Here is a 22015-nt window from a genome sequence, read left to right on the forward strand (position 1 = left end):
GTAATGTCCACAGAGCAAACTTGATGACATCTTGCAAGAACTTGTCAAAGTCAGGATCTTTATGGGCTTTGATGGGAGGAACGAGTTTTGGCACATAAGCCAAAGAGTCCAGCATGCTGACAACATTTGCAACAGTTTTTGATCACTACAAACGGTTGTGCGTGCCGATGGAAGCCATGCACCAGAGGTGTTCCAGAGAATACTCACCCAAGCACTGAAATGACTGCCTGGGTTGAAAATAACTGCAAATATCCTCATTGTAGATGAAGGGAGAAATGATACAGAAGCTGAACAAGACCATGGCATAAAACTACAAGCTTTTCTACAGTGATGCAGAGATGTGAACATAAAATTCAATCCAGAAAAAATATAACTCCAAAAGCTTGTGGTGATATGTATGTCAATTTATACGTTGAGCACAGCTCACAATACAAGGAATGCAAGTAGATCCCAACAAGATCAAGGCCGTCAGAGACATGCCAGCTGCTGTGGATGATAGGAATGATACATTTTCTGTTCAAGTTCTGCTCACACCTGTCTGCAGTAGTGGAACCCAAACATCAGATCATAAGGCAAGATATTGAGTGGGGCTGGGCAGGCCCTAGTATCAGTCATTTGACATGCTGAAAGATATAACAACAGATGCTCCTGTCCTGAAGTACTACCTGCCAGTTGAGCCATTGACATTCTAGTGTGATGCATCAGAGAGAGGATTTGGTACAGCTCTTTTGCAGAAGGACCTTGTCAGAGACTGAGCAGGTATATCCAAATAGAAACAGCTGTGGTATTTGGAGTGGAGCAATTTCATCAATACACCTATGGCTATTCAGTAATAGTGCAATCAGACTACACACCCCTAGAGACAGTCCGGGCAACACCCCTTTTTAGTGCTCCAGAAAGATTACAAAGCATGTTGATGTGTCTCCATTGCTACCGGGTGTTGTCCAGGCGTATTACTGATGTTAGCTGACACCCAGACCCGTGTGTGTGTGTGTGGCAATGGAGAGACAGAGAACTATCTGGAGGCCAAACCCCTCCGAGAGGGAGGAGACTTCGCACAGAGAGTTTGCTAGGCTCTGAGACAGCTGACAGGCAGACACAGAGGTCACTCCTGATGTGATCATGTGTTATGGAGATCAAACTATCTGTGTCTATGTAACCAGCTGAATCTGTGATAAAGATGAGACTCTTACCTGTCTATGTGCTTCCAACCTCTGGCCAAAGGGACATGGGGAGGAAGTCTGGGCATCAATTACTTGTTTTTAACATTTATATTAAAATGTTTGTAAAATAGTTAAGATTATCATGATTAGTGAACTAGAATCAGAGTGTACATATTCTCTGATGGGACACCAGGGGAATGGAGAAACATGGAGGGTGAGGCTGGAAGCAATGTGACCACATGGACAAAGCAATTCACAGTATTTAATAAAGTTTCACTTGTTCAATTTAAACTTACATTCAGCCTCACTCATTGCTAATTAAATAAATCAAACCTCCCTGTTGCAGAGCTTTTCTAGAGAAAATTCCAAACTTTATTTCAAATTTCTAACACTTTTGTTCAGTATTTGGGCAGTCTAATTCCCAGATGTTTCCCAGGGCTGCATTTGCTTTTTTGGGAGATTGTTCCTTTAGCTCTACTTCTCCTTCTGAGGTGCTAGTAGTGGCTGGTGCCTTACAAGAAAAGCCAGAGGCGAAAGGGGAAGTATCTGCATCTCCAGCTTCACCCCCTTATCATCTCTCTTTAGGAAGCTTGGCCAGATTTGGACAGAACATAGTTCTCTTGTCACCCCATCTGGGTGAGTTTGCCTTTCCCCCAGCCTTCCACATAGGAAAGGAGACAGGTAGGATTGGAGAGGCTAGATCTGCTAGACAAGATGCAGGCACCATCTCATCTTTGGGTATCTTGGCTCCCCTCACCCACCTAGGAAGGGTGACTGATAGGGTTAGAAGAACTTGCTCCTGAGTGAAGCAGTTCACCCCTCTTAAGCTTCATCAGGCGAAGTAATGCCAGAAGGGCACTGTGCAAGATCACATTCAAGTCTCTGGAGTTTGTACCAGCATCCATGTTTCTGAATGCAGAATGCAGCTGTAGCCTCCCCTCAGGTAGCAGATGGAGGGCACCGCTCACAGTAGGTATAATGCTAATGGCAGAGTGTGTGGTAAGGGGCCTTTGGCCTCAACTCCCTCGTATTCCTGCCACCTCTATAACAAACCTCCCAGAGGTTCCCCTATTAAAACCCAGGCGATGGCTCCTGGATAAACATAAATTTACCTGTCCCATGGGGTTCCCATGCAGTAGAGAGAATTAGAGCTTCTTGAGAGTCCATTCTTGAACCCTGGGACAGTCTTTGAGAGACCCAGAAGGGGTTCATGTGGAGGAGGAGGAGACAGTAAGTCTATCCTTTTTGAGGAGAGTGTGATCACTGCTCACTTGAAGTATTGTTTGAGAAATCTCTGAACCCAGTTTTGGTCTCTCCTCTGGATCAGGATTATGGGGACAAACTACCAAAAGGGAAATGAATAAAATCAATGCTGTTTCTTCTGCTTATCTTCATGGAGTGCAGCATGGTGGATAATTGTCAGCACCTGGTTCCCTGCTTACCTTCTTGGAATATAGTGTGGCAGATCAGTTCACAAAAGACCAGGCCACAGATCTGCTGATTCCTTTGAACTTTTGCACACATCTCCTAACACACGCACAAGGGAACTCTTCTTTCTTAGGGAAGAAAGGCCAACTGTCCCAATCAGAGTTAAACAGTCAAATAATAAATATTTGAAATAATCAGTCAATAAATAGATAAGCAGTTTAAATAATAAAATATTTGAAAAATAGCCAACAGAAAATCCAAGCAAACCTTCAAAGGATAGATTCTTACAGACAGAATATGGAGTAATGTGAAATTTGTGCTTAGGGGGCTGCCACTGCTACAGACAAGCTGTATAGCCATATATCCCTCCTTGTACTCCCTTGGGAAGGTTTATAAAGGGATGAGATTTCCCAATACTCCTAAAAGCCTAAGAAAGTATTGGGCTGTCATCACTAGTTGCTGCAGCCAGATGCCCAAACTATTGGGCTATTGTACCCATCTCTTACTGTGGGTCATCATGTCATAATGTCCAGGTTATTGTTCCCAGCTGCATCTCTTCATGAGGCCAGAAAATTCCTTAGTTTACACAAGTCCAAATTCAGCCTTGTATCACTGCTAAAAATAAAGGTGGCTGGTGTCCAGGGATCAAAATTTTTAACTCAGGTCCTTTTTTACCTGAAAGTGTGACCTTCTCACTATACAGATTATAGACAGCAGCGAAGTCCAAGCAGGCATCCCCTCATCCCCCTCTTTTGGCCATGAAAATGCTCAAGTGGCATTAGACCAACACAATGTATACTCAAGCTGCCATCTGATACCCTAAATTCCTATCCATGCTTTTACAAGGAATGATATGGATGGAGATTATTGAAAATATTGTCCCTCTCAGCCTAAAATTCCCATGGCCTGAAGACTGCTCTATGAACAATATAGTGAGATCCAACAAATCTGATTCTCACTGTTGTATGTGGCTTTCATCCTTGAGATCCAATGATCAGGAAAATCACTTCCTGTTTGTCTTAGTGATACAATGAGAAACTTTGTAGAAAGCTGAGGCTATTCAGAGTCATCCCAAAAGTTTATTTACAATTCTGGCTCCTGTCAGACATTGTAGAAAGGAATATAGGTCATATGGCAAATTGAAAGAGTCTGAAGCACCAATGATAGCTTAGGTATTGAGATGAGGTCAGTAAGTACCCTTAGTTGCCTCGGAGCTATCGGCAAAATTTTGAACAAGCTCTGTCTGGAGTTAGAATTCTGATTGGAGCCGGATGCTTACATTTTAGGAGAAAATGGCTACCTATAGCTTTGGTCAAAATAAGGTTACAACTGCCATAGCAGTCATTCACAAAGTAAATTTAAAAAAAAGTTGATACTTCTTTTAAACAGAAAAGTCCAGTCCTTAGAAGCAATGCCAGTCTCAAGGCAGAGGAGTTTTGTCTCTTGTATTAAGACCTGGTAAGCAGCCAGATGGTGATCATTTTCATAAATTCACCAGAATTTTACATATTAGTCATCCAGTCCTTAGCCACTTCCATTTTTGGCGGAAGACTTTTCTCTACATATTAGAGCCTAGCTGAAGATGGAGGATATATAATATACCTCCTGTTGGATGTTCATATTTAAAAGATGATCCTGCTTCCCATTTTGGAGACATGCTGTTGTGCAAATCCCATTATAATGGATCTCTGGATCTTATTACTCAAAGAAATGAAAATTTCAGGTAAGAATAGATATATTTTCCTAATTTTTGGTGACTTGTTCTTTGAAAAATTAAGAGCCGCTAGCTAAAAGACCTGTGACAGAGTCTGTGAAAGGTTTTTGGAAGGCAACACAGAAGAGTTGCTCTTCTATAGTTGGAGCTCTTTGAGTAGATTTTCAGTATGTATTCACAGTCTTCGGATTCACCTGCACATCCCCACACCAACCCTGAAACTCTCTAAAAAGCTGATAATTACTAGACTATGTGGATCCTGTTTGAAGACATGGAGTCCTTTAGGCAAGATTATGTAAGGAGGCAGGGCCCTCCCATACTTTCATTTCTTTCTGCTTTCTCAGAGGTTAATATGGAGTCCAAAGAAGTCAGGGGAAAGAGGAGGAAGTCTAGATCTATTGTCAGTCTGCATGAATATGAGTCACAAGTGTGTATCTTTTCTTTTGGTTTTGAGTATTGCCTATATTGATTTTTGCTCTTGGAAGATGTGCAAGCAGTAATCAACCTTTAAGGAGGTATGAATGAGAGGGATGTTTAATTGAACGATGATTGTAGACTTGCTATATTTTGGACTTTACACTAGTCATCTATTTTTCTTTGTGCTGCTAGCACTGGTTAATCTGATACATTGACTCCTTTTAAATTGCTGCCTACTGACTACACTAACTGCTACCTTATCTGCTATTGTTTTACCTAAAATTTAACACCCAATTAATTGCAATACTGTCTACAAGTCTCTCTCACTTCTTCAGATGACTCCTCCAAATCAAGTTTGAGGCTGATAAGTGGAGTCATAATTTGGCTTGGAAGGGAACTTGTATAGTAGTTCCAGATGTATTTCCTCTGTTGTTAAATAAGGTAAATTTTCAAAGGGCTGAAGCTCAACTGTCCATTTTATGGGTGCATTTTGTACCCACATAAAAGAATTGCATTCACAGATCTGTGTATTTATGCCTCTGTTTGAGTTCTACCCACAAAAAAGGAGGCTACTATTTAAAAAATATGGGTGTCTCGCTAAAAGCTATTATACCATCATTTTTCACTGGCACTAAATTCATTTAAAAAGGGGGAAAGAGAAAAGGCTATATTCTTTCCCAGGCACCGTACTCAAATCAGAGCTGTGAAAGAATATAATATTGTAGGCTGCTGGCCTGCCTGCCCAGCTCAGGAAGGACTACCACCATGACCAAAGTCTTTTTTCAAGCCCTTCCTTCAGGGCACAGTTTATACTTTGAATCTCTTCCCCTCCTCCCAAGTTTAACACAAATTCCGTCTATAAACCTAGCATTTTCCCTCAACCTGGGGCCGTCTGTAGGGTTGAGGCTTTTTCTCTTGCATCTCTATCCACTTGTTCGCGGCCTGCCATGTGCAGGCCTACTTTCCAGCTGAGCCACTTGCTGGCTTTTTAACTGATTAGTCACAGGTGAGGCTAGGCCTAACTTCCCTCAAAGGACCAGCCACCTGTGACAAACACTAATGGCAATAAATATATAGGTAATTTTCTCTGCAAATATAACAAATAAAATAAAAGTTAACATGACTTCTTTAAAAGCTTTTAAAAATTACTTAAAGAAGCACTCAAAAGAAATATCTCGGAAATGTCTGTCCAGTCACATGGAGCACGTTTTACATATGGACAGTTACTGATAGGTCTTGAAAAAATCCATTGTTTCACATTTTCCCCCTCTTTCCTGATGACCTACAATAGCAAACTGGCACACAAAATATTACATCGGAGAGAAAGATGGCATAAGTTATTAGGTCCTCAAACCTGCAAACACTTAAGCATGTACATAACTTCAGTTGTGGGGAATTTCATTGACATCAGTGGAATAGCCTAGTAAGTAATATTACGTATATGCTGAATAAGTATTTTTCAAGAACAAGGTTTTTGTGCTTTAGATGAGATAGCAAATTGATCTGCTACATCCAGGAGAACCACTGCAGATTATGTAAAGTTGATTTATTATTATTATAAAACTCGTTATCCCAGCAACGGCATTCTGCACCATCTGTAATCTCGTGATCAATTAGACAAGCACAAAGTGTAGCCTTAGAGTGACAAGATCAGAGGACCAAAAAAAGGATGATACATTTTCAGGAGTGGGGTGGGATGAAAAGCAGTTTCATTCTGAGGATTAAGTTCATAATTTAAGAGAGTCAGAGAAACCATTATAGATATTAATATTACTCCTTAAAACTATTTTTTTCTCTACAACATAAATATGCTTTGAATTAACTCAAAAGAAAAAATTAAAACTCTTGTAAAGAGCAAAGAGGAAAAAGTGGAAACTATTATTGAAGCCCTGTGTTCATTTCAAACCAGAAAATGAAGGACTTTTAAAAGTTGCTTTTAGAGTTATACAGCTTTCAGATGTTTTATTCTATTTGCTGTGATATTTTTGTTGGATAGATACACAAAACTTCCCCATAACGAAGTTTTGTTTCAAGAATGAAAGGTTATATAATTTACATAATTGTCAGATCAACATACTGTCCTGTTCTGAGATAGGTTGAAGCCATCTGATGTAACTATAATTTAAATATTGATTTTGACAGCGATAGCTTGTTTCATGATATAGATGACAATTTTTTTAAATTAGTAAATTGGCAATTATCAAATGTTTGCTAATTTGTTAGAATGAAAACTATTCAAAGCTATAATTGTATTGTTCTGACAAGTAGAATTATTTTTCTCTCTTGTAGGGGATCTTTCCTGCTAACTATATTCACTTGAAAAAGGCAATCGTCAGTAACAGAGGGTGAGTATTTTTCTTGATTATTAAGAAGTTGCCTTATTTGTGTAAATGAAGAAAGAATCTGAAAAATGATCCACTTGGAATTTTGAAGGGGCCTTATCAAAAATGTTTTCCCTAAATGTATTAAGTTTACTTTTTTGTTGTGTATAATCATCTTTGAAGCTTGATAATCAAATATCATTTTCTGGGGTTCTGTCCTCCATTTATCAAATGTCACAGCCGTGTTTTTAGTGTTGGAAGAAAAAAAATGTCTGTCATCAGTAATATGTACACTTTTAAGAAACCATTCACGCTCCCTACTCACTATTTGTTCTCTAACATAAATGGGAACACAGTTGTATCGATTATAATAGGCTAAGAGAGTACACATATGCAGCCAGCACTTCCTATTTTGCTATGATCAGACCTTCAGTGACTTCTAATGATTCTTAGCCTTCTAAATGCCTAATTTGAAAATTGGACTGGGAGTATAATTCTCAAAAGTGCCAAAGAGCCCTAGCCCTTTTTTTCAAAAGGGACTTTGGTAGATACTTGTGAAAATTTTACTGTGTGTGTGTGTGTGTGTGTGTGTGTGTGTGTGTGTGTGTGTAAAGGAGTGTGTTGATGCTGAGGTCTCGGTATTGTCACGTAAAATCAGAGCATGATGTTAACATGCAATAGCTTAGGGCACATTTTTAAAAATGATCAGCTGTACACAGTCAAATCTTGGGAACAAAAGGCCTTGCTTTTTTGTAACCCCTTTCTTGCAATATTTTGTTCACACTACATCTTCCAAGTGAAGGCAACTAAGCTAATAACTTTGAAGGGGGACTTGACACTTGAAGGTAAGTATGAGGCCATTGAACCATTACAGGTTGAAAAAAATCTGCTTTGGTTGAAATGTTGAGGCCGTTGTTTTGCACCAAAGGAATATCAACTTCCAAAGGAAACAATGCGATCAGTGACCCACAGGACAGCAAAATCTGTGTATGTAAACCATTGAAGGCAAAATCTCCTCGAGGCATTAACAACTAAGGCTGAGACCTTGTCTCAACTAAAAAAAGTCGACATATGTCAGGTTAGAGCCACCACTATAATTACAGCAGTGGCTGATGTCCACACTGCTCTCCTTGGGTTGGTGGAGTATGTCTTCACCAGGAGCACTTCCATTGACCTAATGGGCAGTGTGGGGAGCTGAGAGGCTGCCGGGCTCCCTGTGGGCTGCTCCCCCCCACGCCCTGGGGGCAACCACGCAGGGACTTCTCCCCTCTGCAATGTAAGGGATTGAGGTCCATATATCCTCAAAAGAAATTTAGGCACCTAACTCCAACTGAAATCAATGGGAGTGAGGTCCCTAAATATCTTTGAGGATCTGGGCCTTAGAGTTAGATCTGCTGTGGAAACTTTGGCCAGGATTTAGTGATTTGGGATACTTCCAAGTTTTCTATGACCAATCTGAGACACCATAAATGGTCCTGATTTCAGAAAGCACGTACTCAGCACTCTCTGAAAAGTGATTCACATTGAGTACCAAAATCTGGAGGCACTGAAGGTCACAATTCACTTTTGAAAATGTTGACCATTTAACTCTGAATTTGCTGGCTTATTTTTTGTTAACATCTTGAGTTTTAAAAGTTCAGTAATGTAGTTGTTGGCATAATATATTGGTGCAGAAGTTCTTATCTCACAGTTAGATTTGCCTAATGAGATCAACACTTAGTTTTATTCGAAGTAGTTTTTTTATTAGTTAAATTAGATCTTGAAAATACATGTTTGTCTTGTTATATTAAGCACAACTTTTAAGAAAGCATTATTGGCAAACAGTGTACTGATGTATGGCCATACACTAGAGAGCTGTGTCATGATATGTGCTCCCCTCTTCCGGGTGCTAGTGTTCAGTCCAACTGTCTCGCCATTTCCCCAGTTGCGAATGTGGCGGCGGAGGAGGGAACTCAGGCCCGCTCACTACTCTAGGTCCCAGCCCAAGGACCATGTAGATGTAGTCACGTGCTGCGTCCCCTCCAACTCTTCAGTACGTTTCTCTGGGCAACATCCCTGCAGCCCCAGCACCTTCTTCGTCCTTACTTCAGGGGCTCAGCCTGCCAATCCCAGCAGCTTGCTCTAGCTGCCCAGCTTTCTGTCCAGGGAGCTAGCTGCTTCCTCCTGCCTCCCAGGCACCCAGTCCTCCCTCATTGAGCTCCAGGGAGTAAATGACCCTACTCTTCCCTGCAGCTCTTCTTATAGGGGCCTGCCTGGCCCTGACTGGCTGCTCCTTTCAGCCCCTCTCTATTTGGCTGCGTCTTGTGCAACCTCCCTTGGGCTCTATTAACCCCGTAGAGGCCAGTGTGGGTCCAACACCCTATCACAGGTATTTTCATTTTAGTTTTTGAGCAGTTAGAGGTTCTCATGAGCATGTAGACAAGAAACCATACCTTAGACAGATAATTGTTCTTTGTTTAATGTTATCTATCTCGTTTAATTACACTTTGAATATCAAATTGGAGGAATTACAGCACTTGTTTGTTTGTTTATTTGTATTAAGTGGTATACGGCCGGCTTCCCTCTAGTGGGTCTCATGCTTTACTCCTGTAGTGGATCAGGAAGTTGCCCGTCACCCTGTCTTCCCTGGGGGAGGGCGGGAGGGACCCGGGCCCACCCGCTCCTCCGGGTCCCAGCCCAGGGGCCCTATGAACAGTAGCTGCAGACTGCTGGCTCTGTATTTTGGGAGCCGCAGCCTCTTCCCCTGGGCTACTTTCCCCCCTCAGTCCTGCTGGCCTCTCAGGCCCTGTGTCCGTGTTGCCCCTTGCTGGGTTCAGTACCTCCTTTGGGGTTCCTCCACTCTTCCACACTTTGCTACTTTGCTCCGCTCCACACAACACAACTCCTCTGCTCCCTCCAGCTTGTGCTCCGTGTGTTTGGGGCGGAGCCCTTTTATGGAGCACCTGGCTGATCCTTAATTGGCCCCAGCTGTCCCTGGTTAGGCTGCAGGGAATAAAGCCCTGATCATTCTGGGGCTGATGTACCTCCTGTCGTGTACTCTCCTGCTGCCCTCGGTATATCACAATTAGCATACCACCTAAAAGTTCTAGTCAAGGATCATTGTGTTAGGCGCTATACAAATGTGGGACAAAAAAGGGTCTTTGTCACAAAGAGCTTACAATTTAAGTATAAAATAAGAGACAACCATATGGATACAGACAGCTGGGGAATACAAGGAAACAAGGAGACAGTGTTGGTCAGCATGATGGGCAGTGGTTTCAGCACACCAGTGGTCAGGTTTCTTGTAGGCATCACATAAGAGGGGAGTTTTCTATTACTATAACTTTCAACTCTTAGGCATTCTGTTATCTGTAGAGCTCTAATATATATTATTAAGATTGTTAAATGCATTGTAAATTGCAGAGTTGTTTTCAGCAAGGATTATTCAGCAGGAGCAAATCTTTATTAGCGGATGTCAAACAAGTTAAATTATACTCCTGCATTGCAAAGTGGACACATACCGGACAAAATGATACCCTAACTTAGAGTTTATGAAGACTTTGTTGCCTTAGTGTAAAACTATGGCTCCTTTCAGACATTATCATCTTGTCCCTACACCAGCCTTTCCTCTGAGCAACTTTGGGAGAATGAATATTGAGTTAACTGCTTGGATAGTGGGGATCAGCTAATGCCCCTGCATATTTTCACGTACATTGATAAGGGGTGGGGGTTGCACTGCTTTAGGAGTGTCAGTTGCTGTGGGCTAAGGGACGCAGTTGCTTTCCACCCAACTTTTCATAGGCCTGCATGTCTTCCTGACTTTGCAGGATATAACATAATCACATATAATGTTCTATATACTGACCCAACTCCTTCCCCTGCCCCCAATTTTTCTGAAATTATACCCCTGCATTGCACGTGTGTGAGTCACTAAATTATGTGGCACTGAACTCCTTAATTATCAGAATTGCTCCCAGTCAGCCAGGAAGATATTGTGGAAGACTTCCTGTTGAGTTCCCATCCCCCTGTTGATTCCTATGTAAATACGGCTTCCATTGTTTTGATTCCATAATGCTTAATTTACATTGGAGAAAGATAGATCCCTCCTGTCTGGGAGAAAACCAGCATAATATCAGTGAATATCCATAATTCCTCAGATAGTGTTAATGCATGATATGAATCACTAGTGTGTCACAGGCTTTCATAAAAGACCGTACTTGATACACTTTTTTATTTTGTATAGAATCAGTTGATTGAATTGTTTATCATTTGAGGTTCAGATCCCCTGTCTTTATAAACCAGTAAACCTTTAAAATGTATTCTCAGATAAAGTTGCTCTCTCGTACTGGGGTATAGATGACATGCTGTCTTCCCTCCTGCTTGATAGCTTGATTTATTAATGTTTGTGAAGCACTCCATTATTGTGATGCCCATTAGCAAAAATGCCCATTAGCAAATTAATAATTGTGTGTTTGGTGCAGGATTTGTATAGTATCTGTTTTTTGAATAATATTTAATGTAACATGGATTTTTAAAAAAAATCTAACAAATATGCACTTTCTGATCCAAAACCCATAATTAGAATGATCATTTTTTAATGTCCTATTTCTGATAAACAACTGTTAACTGAGTGCAGAAGGTCTTTGAGGGAATCCCACAATATCTAAAGACAGACTCAGTATATTGTAATTTACAGTTTCTGGATAAACATTCTCTTTAACTAATCTTTAGTGAATACCATTTCTTTTTGTATCTAGTTTTATTTTAGCTTAGTTTCTTTCAATGCCCGGATTGTAAATGTATTTAATTAGAAATACTCTGGCATTCAAGGCTGGGAAAGCTAAAGAGAGCCGCAAGACAACCTGCACTGGAATTTAAACATTTAAACTCATGCTTGTTCAAGTGTGACGTACATGAAAACCTATCTATTTAGAGTCTGACCTTGTCCATTGAAGAAATTCAGTTTACAGGTTAAAATTTTTGCCCAGTGTTCTAAAGTAGACCAATAAAAACATTTATTAAACTGTACAGCAGAACATTTGACCAATTTAAAATTTAGACTCGGTCACAACATGACATTTCATTGAAAATGTAGGCATAGTATAGACAAGAATGCAAGCTTATAGGAATCTGAGCCATGATGCTTAAATGGTTTAACTGTAATCCTGTTATGCAGTCTCTTTAAATTCAACCGCATACTTGAAGGTTAGAGTTAATCTAGCAGAATGTTCTTTCTTGTCAGTGATGAAAGAAGCTTGAAAACCATTTTCCAAAAAGAATCCTTAAGAAATGTTTTTGTTAAATTTAGTGACTTTTTTATCGCATGTAAAAAAATGTCGGTTTTTTCTCCCTCCAGAAGATTTCGTGAATGTATACTGGGTTATTTTTCAACCCCTCTTTTGTAGTTCAGTGCCATTTTATGAGGAGCCCAAAAGAAACTGTAGATGATTTTCAGCTTTTCTGATTCCCAGTTCTCAAGCTGTTGTCAACAGGCAAATCTTTACATTCTCCATTTGGTGTATGTTATCAGCGCTAGGTATGATCTGATCTTTGACTTACTGTTTAAAATCTCAGTTCCACAGAAAAGGTAACACTAGTCTAAATGTTTTACAGGCTGATAAAGAAACTTCTGTGACAGGGATCCTGAAGGCACACTAAAATGATAAATGAACTAAAGAAATAATTTGTCAGAGGCAAATATGAACTTTTCAAACACATTAAGAATGGGATTATTAATTGCAAGACTCACTGGGCCCTGTTCTTCCTTCAGATATACCCAGGCAAACCTTTGAAATCAATGAGTTCATACATAAACTAGTGCAGAGTTATGCACGTTACTATTTAGCTGTGGCATGATCACCACTGGCACAGATACATGGGTGTTTTTATCTTTGGTCCGTCAGACACATGGTGTACAATTAGGATACAGCAAGAGTCCTGTGGCACCTTAAAGACTAACAAATTTAATTGGGCATAAGCTTTCTTGGGCAGAAACCCACTTCGTCGGATGTTAGTGTTTAAGATGCCACAGGATTCTCGCTGTTTTGATAAAATCAGACAAACACAGCTACCTCTGCTGGAACTCAATTAGGATACAGGAATTATTGTTCCCAGCTCCTCCCATTCTAGGCTCCCCCATTATTTCTTGACTCAGACCAAAGAAATGCTAGCGTATCAGGCTGAAATGCCATCTTGTATTCTCTATCGCCTTAGTCTACAGGATGTAAAAAGAGGTAAAAGACAAGCCAGTTGGGAGCTATAAGCACTGTGCGGGATGACCTACTACTCTTTAGTCCCCCATTGTGGGTCCCTTGTACATTAATTCTTAGGTACAGGGATTTTACTCCTGTGTCTTCTCCATATGGAGCCTCCTGTGGGGGAAAAGCAAAGCAGGATGCCACTGTGTTATCTCCCCACGCAGAACAGGCAGTTTTTTTTCAGGCATCACAGCAGGAAGAAAATGGAGGAGAGTTCCTATGAGGTACCAGTGGTTCAGGGAGAGGTGGTCATGATGACTGTGTGGTCTTTTCTTTGAATTCCACAATCCCTTCCAGCATTCAGCCCTTCATAGGAGAGACATGGAATCTTGAAAAACTGTCTAGATTAAACCAATCTTATACAGTTTCTCTCCGGTCTGATCGTAGAGATCTCATATATTTTTCACAGAAAAGAAACTTCCTAAGAAGGCTTTTATGCTCAGCATGATCTATTTCCAGCCTCTTTCTATTCCATATTTGTGATGTGATTATTTTCTCTGCTCCCAGTAGCAGAAAGCCCTATGCCTGTCCAGTGATGATGACCCTTCAGGGAATAGGGTGTTGTGCTCTTCTGTCATCCTGTATCATTAAGATGGTAGAGTCAGTTTGTTGCTCCTTGATGCTTCAATCTTTCCATCCTAACACGTTCACAAGATTTACAAGCTGCTTTCCGATTTTCTGCTAACCTCTGGCTAGCCCTCTCTAAATTGGATTCAGTGATGCCTTCCCCCTCCAGGTCTTTCAGTTTTCCTGTAGAGGCAAACAGCTTGAAAAGCATTTCATCTGGGGGCACCAACCTAGATATCTAATTTGATACATCTTATATACTTCAATAACAGCATGCATGAGTAATTTCAGGCTATTATTAACAAGAATCATCTGTTAGCCAGAACATCATTATAGGCATTGTTGGATGTGGCTGACACTGCTGTTTGATCCATCATTATGGTAGCGCTCATATGGGGAGGGCATCCTATCTCCAGCTCTTGGATTCCCAAGAGAGGTCCAAAACACGGTTGAGGACATTCCCTTTGGCTGTGATGGCATGTATTTGGCCCACTTAGGCTCCCTGTTTGAAGCCTGATGGTTCTATTACACCCCGCCCCAGGAAAGGAGCAGTGAAGTTGGGTCCCCCAGGCCTGCCTAGAGAGGCTGCATAGAAGCAGCCAATCTGAGCTTAGCAGGCTCAGATAAAAGGAACTGCAGGGCTTGAGTAGGTCAGTTTCTGGCTGGGGCCAGAGGGCCAAGGAGGAGTGCTCTGTATTAGCTAAACCTGGGAGTCAGAGGAGCTGAGATTTCTGGCCCTAAGGTAACAGAGAGTAATAAAGAGGCCAGGTAGGAAGAGGCTCAGAGAATGTAGCAGCAACCAATTAAAGGAAGCAGTTGGCTGCTATCTGTGTAGGGTCTCTTGGTTGAGACCTGGAGTAGTGGGCGAGCCCAGATCTCCTCACCAGCCGGTGGTGGAGCAGCCTAAGCTATGGAGAAAAGGGGATGCAACTAATTTAAAAGAGATGGAGTTTAAAGGACACAGAGACAGGGCTGAAGAACATAGTGAGGGCAGACAGTTTTGTTTTATTCTTTGCAACCCTGGAAGGGGACTGAACTTGAGCGATGACCTGACTGGAGAGCGATGGCAGTGAGAAAATTTAAAGATAAAACATTTCCAGAGAGAGAGCTCTGGGTGCAGTGCTCAGCTAAAGGAGCAAAGAAGAATGGTCCAGGGGTAAGTGCGAAGAGCAGGGAACATCAGCAAGTGATGGACTGTGAGAGAGACTCCATGGCAAGTAGACTGGGAGTCAGTGCTCCATAACAAGGCAGAGAAGGACTTAAAGTTAGCACAGATGGGGCTGAGAACTGAGCCCAGAAAGTAGGCTTAAGAGTAAGACAAAAGAAAAACAAGAATCATTTGTTCGGATGTTTGTTTAGACTTTCAGCTGGACTTTCGTTATCCTGGAAGGAGTTCATCCATTTTTGACAGTGTGACTTGGCTTCAGGGCAAGGTCAACAGCCTACAAGGGGCTCCAGAATCACACCCAACTGATAAGAGGTGCTTATGAGAGGTGTGTCTCTCTTTATATGGCCTAAGACTGTTTGAATCCATTGATGAATCCTTGTGTACTCTTAATGCTTCCAGAGCCACACTGAGATCTCTTGGGAATTTACATGCCTACAAGCAAATAAAGGTTTAGTAGGTCCCAAATGGCACAAAGATCCCACCATGCTTCTTTCTCAGCATTCCACAGAACTTATGAACTGCTCAGGAAGATATCAAGATTCCAGAAGAACAGATCACCATCTGTAGTCTGCTACTGAGCTCTCATCATCATCATCATCTAAGCATCAGTTTTGACAGGCTGGTCAAGGGCCTGGAACAACCCTATGAAACTGAGCTGTATCTACACCATTCTACCTATCTTCTGCCATTTGGAAACCATCTCTCCCACTTTCTATCCTCATTGGAGACAATCACATCAGACAAATGGGTGCTGGAGGTTATAAGATTGAGGTGCACTATTCATTTTACCTCCATCCTTAATACCCATCCTCCATTCCTGTCCTTCTTCAGGGACCCTCTGCTGAGTACCTCTTAAAACAAGAAGTTGATTCCCTCCTGTGAATAGGAGCCGTAGAACCAGTTCCAGTTCAGCACAGAAGGAGGGGTTTTTCCTACAGCTACTTTCTGGTCCTGAAGAAAAATAGAGGGTGAAGACCAATCTTAGATCTAAGACTCCTAAACAACTTTGGATAGTGACACTCATAGCTATTTCATCATTAGAACTGGTAAGTTGGTTTTTGGCTCTCGACCTTCAGGATGCCTATTTTCGTATCACAATTCACCTGTCTCACAACTGGTTCCTGCGTTTTTTGGTGGGTCAGCATCATTTTCAGCATTGAGTGCTTCTTCTGTTCAGCCTTTCATCTGCCCCCAGAGTGTTCTCAGAAGTATTGGTGGTGGTTGCAGCTGATCATCGAAGTCTGGGGTTAATCATTTTCTTATACCTCAAAGACTGGTATCATAAAGATGACGAGATCTCTGTTCTGTGGGCTAGGTTTACATCTCAACATCAAAAGATATACTTTGAGAACAGTACAAAGAATATAGTTCATAGGAGACTCCTTAGACACAATATCAGCCAGGGCTTATCTTCCCTCTAGCAAATTCTTAGTGTTAGCAAATCTTGTCTCAAAGATTCAAATAATCTCACAGACATCAATAAGATGCTGTGTTCAATTACTCAGATACATGGCAGCTTTCATTTTTGTGGTGTTATATGCCACACTCTGCCTTTGATGCTTCTAGGGCTGGCTCAGAACTGTTTGTGCTCCAAGCAAATACAACCTAAACATGTTAGAGTTGGTCCTTCATCAGGTATGAGACTCTCCCATTTGGTGGAAAAACTAAGAGCGTGTATGTGTGAGGATTCCATTTGTTCAGTCTTCTCCTTTTGTTACCATAATGACGGATGCATCCCTGATGGGCTGTCGGGGCACATTGGGGGCCCACACGACTCAAGACAAATGGTCTGCTCAAGAAGCATAATTGCACATCAACCTCCTTGAGCTGAGGGCAATCAGGAATGCCTGTATCCACTTTCTGCATTTAATCAGAAACCGGTCCATAAAGATCCTGACAGAAATAGCCTGCATGTTCTCTTTTAATTGATAAGGAGACAGATCTCCTTCTCTTTGTGCCGAACTGGTGCATAGCTGACTGCATCCTTTATTTCAGCAGCTTACTCCCCAGGGATACAAACCAGAATAGCGAATGACTTCATCCAGGAGTCTCAGATTTTCAGTCAAGTCTTTCTGTCCTGGGGAGTTCCAGAAATAGACCTCTTTGCCACTGTGACTAACAGGAAATTCAAATATTTTTGCTTGAGAGGGGGTTTGATCCTCTCTTTTTGGGTGATGCCTTTCTCGTTCTATGGATAAAAGGGCGTCCTATATGCATTTCCTTCAATGCCCCTGATTCTGAAAGTGATAAATGAGATTAAGCATGACAAAGCCAGGATCATATTAATTGTCCCAATGTGGCCCAGACAGATATGGTATCCTGACTTGATTCACCTAACCATTTGTCAGGCAATCAGCCTTCCATCCATTCCTCATCTTATTTTCCAAGATGCCAGTTGGACTCTTCACCCTCATCCGAAAATTCTTTGTCTCGAAGCTTTGCTCCTTGATGCTTCATGGTAATGGAATCTACTTGTTCTAAAAAGGTACCAACAGGTATTATTGAACAGTAGGAAAGATTCCATGAGGTGCACTTATTTCCAGAAGTGGAAAGGGTTCAGCCTTTGGTGTGTCCAGAGAAGTGTTCCACCTGCTTACTCTTGCCTCTCTATCATTCTTGATTACCTCCTAGAGCTAAAAAAGACAAGATTATCTGGGACCACTGTCAGGGATATAACAGCCTTTTTTCCCTGGTTGAAGGATTCTCAGTCTTCTCATCCTTACAACTGTAAGCTTTCTCAAAGGATTGGGGATCTTTCCTTCCCAAGTTGAGGAACCCACTCCTAATTGGGATTTGAATTTAGGACTTAGATACCTTATTGGCCTTCTCTTTGAGCCTATGGCTGCTTCTTCCCTCATTAATGTATCTTGGAAGACAGCCTTTTCAGTGACTATCACCTCTGCTTGAAGGGTTGGAAAAACGGGGGTTCTAATGGCAGACTCTCCATTTACAGTATTTTTGAAGGACAGCGTTTTGTAACATCTACTCCCAAATTTTTGCCCAAGGTGTCATCCAAATTTCACATCAACCAAGTTGTTCTTTGAGTGCTTGCTCATGTCCATTCTGATTTAGGTGTGTGCATGCCATGTTTACCAGTGCCAGAAATTTTTCCCTAGTGGTACCCGTAGGGCTGACTCTAGTGCCCTCTGCAGCAGCGCGCATATGCGCTCGTATATATATGGCGCTGCCAGCTCCCCTCCCTCTCAGTTCTTTCTTACTGCCTGTGACGGTGCTGGAGCAACTCTCTTGCAAGTCTCAGTTTTGCTAGTGGTTTTTGTAATATTTTCTACTGTATATAGTTGTTAAATTAGTACTTAGAAGTTAGATTGCTAGTTAGCGAGTTTATCCAGTTTTGGGGCATGCCCTGATCCCTGGGATTTAAACCCTACGCTTCATGCAAGAAGCCTGTGCTGTTGAGTGACCAGCACAAAGCTGTTTGAAGTGCTTGGGAGAAACTCACGTCTCTGAAAAGTGTAAGATGTGTAAGGGCTTTCGCCTACGAACTAAGAAGTACCAGGACATAAAGCTTAAGGCCCTTTTGATGGAGTCAGCTCTCCGACCGGTGTCGGAACCAAGATTGGATTAGGGACTGAGCACCATGGCATCGACCAGGAGCACCCCTCCGGTGTCAGTCAGCTTGGCACCATTTGACATCCCCAGTGCTGAAGAAGCGCCACAAGAAAGTGCACTCCATGAGAGAACGCTTGCTTGCCCCGAAGCTGGCTAAGAAAAGTTCGGGGAAACCAGAATCAACCCCGAGAGGGTCTTTTCCTGTAAGGACGTCGAGCCCAGCACGCATGCCGCTGCTATCTCCAGGCAGAAGCAGAGGCCTGCACCGCATGTTGATCCCTTCCACACGATGAAGGACGTATTAGCCATGCCAGTGTTGCCTACTCTGCAAGAGAGATGGCCATCACACCGAGGAGTGGATACCCCGACCGGGGGTCTGTCAAAGGGGAACTTGGCTGCAGCGTCCCCCATCCCCATCAATTGATTGTTGCTCGCCAGTCCCGCAACAGTCGCCGGATTCTTGGCACCGATCCCCGGAACGGCACCAAGAGAGGACGGGTTCATGCCTCTGGTCACCGGATATTAGGTGCCGATCCCTGGAGCAACGGAACTGATCCACCGAGAGTCGCGTTGATCCTTGGAGTGACACTGTTCCTTGAGCTCACGGCACCGCAAGTCGATGGCATGCAGCAGGTCATTAGAGCTGCAGCATCGCTCGAGTCCTTATAGAAAATCAAAGAACAAGAGGTGGTCAAGGCATAGTTAGCACTCAAACTCTCGGCGCCGGAACTCCAGCAAAGTAAGGGAGGGAAACACGTGGCGTCGGCATCCTCATGGTCACTGGTATACCTCTTGGGGCTCGGGAGAGAAGGTCATTGTTCCCCCAAAGGGACAGGCTGCGAAGCACCCATTGTGGTTCCCTATGCCACTGCAGACCCATGAAGAAGTTAAGATTCTAAATGGTCTCCCTGGCGTCAGTCATCCCCTCTTTGGAGCCAGGAGATTGGTATGCCACCCTCAATCTGAAAGACGCATATTTCCACATGTTGATCATCCTACGGCACAGAAGATTCCTTCGCTTTGTGGTCAACCGATCACACTACCAATTTGCAGTGCTGCTGTTTGGTCTGTCGGCAGCCCCCAGAGACTTCACAAAATGCCTGGCGATGGTGGCTGTGTTCGTAAGGTGGCAGAAAATACAGATCTACCCATACGTGGACAATTGGTTGATCAAAGGCTGATCCAGACATCAGGTGGAATCAGATTTAGAGTTCATAAAACTGATGTCCACCAGGATGGGCCTTCTAATCAGTGCACAAAAGTCAGTAGTGACTCCCACATGGCTGCCATTTTGGCTTTTCATCCACGAGTGGCTAGCCACTCAATCTTTGCGTACCACAAAGCAGGTCGCTTCCTCAAGGGCCTTGACAGGCTGTTCCCTGAAACACGCCAGCCGGTTCCCCAATGGTACCTTAACTTTGTTCTGTCAGCAGTAATGAATCCACCATTTGAGCTGTCATAGAAAGTGAGAGCCTGAGATATGAGGCCTAGTATAACAAACCAGGTATGAGGCCTGAGTTAGCTAGTAGTAGTCAAGCCTTGCTGTTATAAAGCAAAGTTAGCAGTAGTCCTGCTGTGAATGCCGGCAGGCTCACAGTAACTGGCAAGAGCAGAGCTGATACAAACATTCCTAAAGAAGCAGTAGGTACAGAACACTCATGCAAACACATTCCAGAAAGATACCAGAACATCCGAATGCCCCAAAGATAATGAGGACTTACTGACCCCTCAGAATGACAATATGATGGATAGAGATGTTTTGGCCGAACTATCTGGTACTAGGTAAAAGGTGGTATCTTACCACCTCAGAGGGTGGCAACTACACACGTCAGAAGGGCAATACACAACTTGTTTGTATCAGTGTATTAAAAAGCGTCTCAAAGGGAGTTTCTTTGTCCAGCCGAGGGGGAAACGGAAAGTCCTGCCATTTATAGAGCTGGTCCATTGTAACAAGCATACATGTGTTAGTGGTCTTGTAGAGTCTGCGGGATACTAGGACCGTGGTTTGTTTACAATAAACCTGGCCTGGCGCCGTCATTTTTTAAACAAATCTCTTGTCTTATTGGATAATCTGATCATGGTTTGGTGTCTCGGTTATCTAAACAGAGCTGGGACATCATACACACTGCGGAAACACACACAGCTAAGAACTGACAACACGAGCCATTAGCCAAATGCTCCCTCCTATATCTCTCTTGGAAGGTAGCCTTCCTAGTGGCCATCACATAGGCCAGAAGACTCTCAGAACTCAAAGCCCTGACTTCAGAGCTTCCCCATACGGTTTTTTTTCAAAGACAAGGTTCGACTGCGGCCACGCCTGGCCTTCCTTCTGAAGGTTGTATCACAGTTCCACTTGAATCAAGACTTTTTTTTTTTTTTTTAATCCCAAACTGCATGCCAGTAGCTGGGAACAGAGGCTCCACTCCCTGGATGTCTGGAGGGCGTTAGCATTCTATATTGAGAGGACGAAACCTTTTAGAAAGACATCTCAACTCTTTTTGTTGCATTAGCAGATAGAATGAAAGGCCTCCCGATCTCCTCCCAAAGGATCTCATCATAGATTATGACGTGTATCAAGGCCTTTTATGACCTGGCGAAGGTACCAGCTCCAATACTGACAGCCCACTCCACAAGAGCCAACATGATCTCGACAGCTTTCCTAGCACAAGTCCCAATTCAGGACATCTGTAGGGCAGCAATGTGGTCATCCATCCACACCTTTGTGATGTACTACGCTATCTCTCAGGAGGCCAGAGATGACGTGGCAGTCGGTAGAGCAGTAGTACAATCAGTTACCCATTGAACTCTGCCCCCACCACCTAAGGAGCTGCTTGAAGTCACCTAATTGGAATCAACATGAGCAAGCGCTTGAAGAAGAAAAGATGGTCCTGAACTGTAACTCTTATTGTTCGAAATGTGTTGCTCATGTCCATTCCAAGACCCACCCGCCTACCCCTCTGTCGGAGTCTGCTGGCAAAAAGGAATCAAAGAGGCAGGGGGTTGGCAGAGCCCTATATAGGGTACCATGAAGGTGTGACTCCAGGGGGCTCCAGAGCCGACTGGGGGGAAAGCCTGGCAACTGTGAAGCGTGTACACCTAATTGGAATGGACAGGAGTAACACGTCTTGAAGAACAACAGTTTCAAAGGCCAGGAACAGTCTTTTCTTTAAAACAAACAAAAAATATCCTGTTTAATGTTCCAAATCAGTAAGAAAATATGAATTGATTTAAATAATTGATTTAAATAGGAGTTTTGGTTAACTTAGGAATGCTGGATGCGGCCCTTGTGTGTGCTAGTTTTCTAGTCCCTGAATATTTAGAGAAACATATATTGACTCAATTTTTTAACCATTTTCTAATATTAGCTTTAGTTTGTAGTGAGGCACAATTATAAAATCCTTGGATAAATGGATTAAAATTAAATGTTACAA

The 22015-nt window shown here is 42.6% G+C and overlaps 1 protein-coding gene across 1 annotated transcript in view; it reads left to right on the forward strand.

Annotated features, from left to right (window-relative positions):
* Positions 1-22015, forward strand: part of DOCK3 (dedicator of cytokinesis 3) — a 460968-nt gene that overhangs the window by 110013 nt on the left and 328940 nt on the right. The window contains 1 exon segment of the mRNA XM_067568165.1: positions 7012-7067. Coding sequence (XP_067424266.1) covers positions 7012-7067 — 56 coding nt within the window.

This window comes from Emydura macquarii, unplaced genomic scaffold, assembly GCF_026122565.2.
Source record: "Emydura macquarii macquarii isolate MOO-44397 ecotype Brisbane River unplaced genomic scaffold, CSIRO-AGI_Emac_v2 contig_2846, whole genome shotgun sequence".
NCBI classification, from domain to species: Eukaryota; Metazoa; Chordata; order Testudines; family Chelidae; genus Emydura; species Emydura macquarii.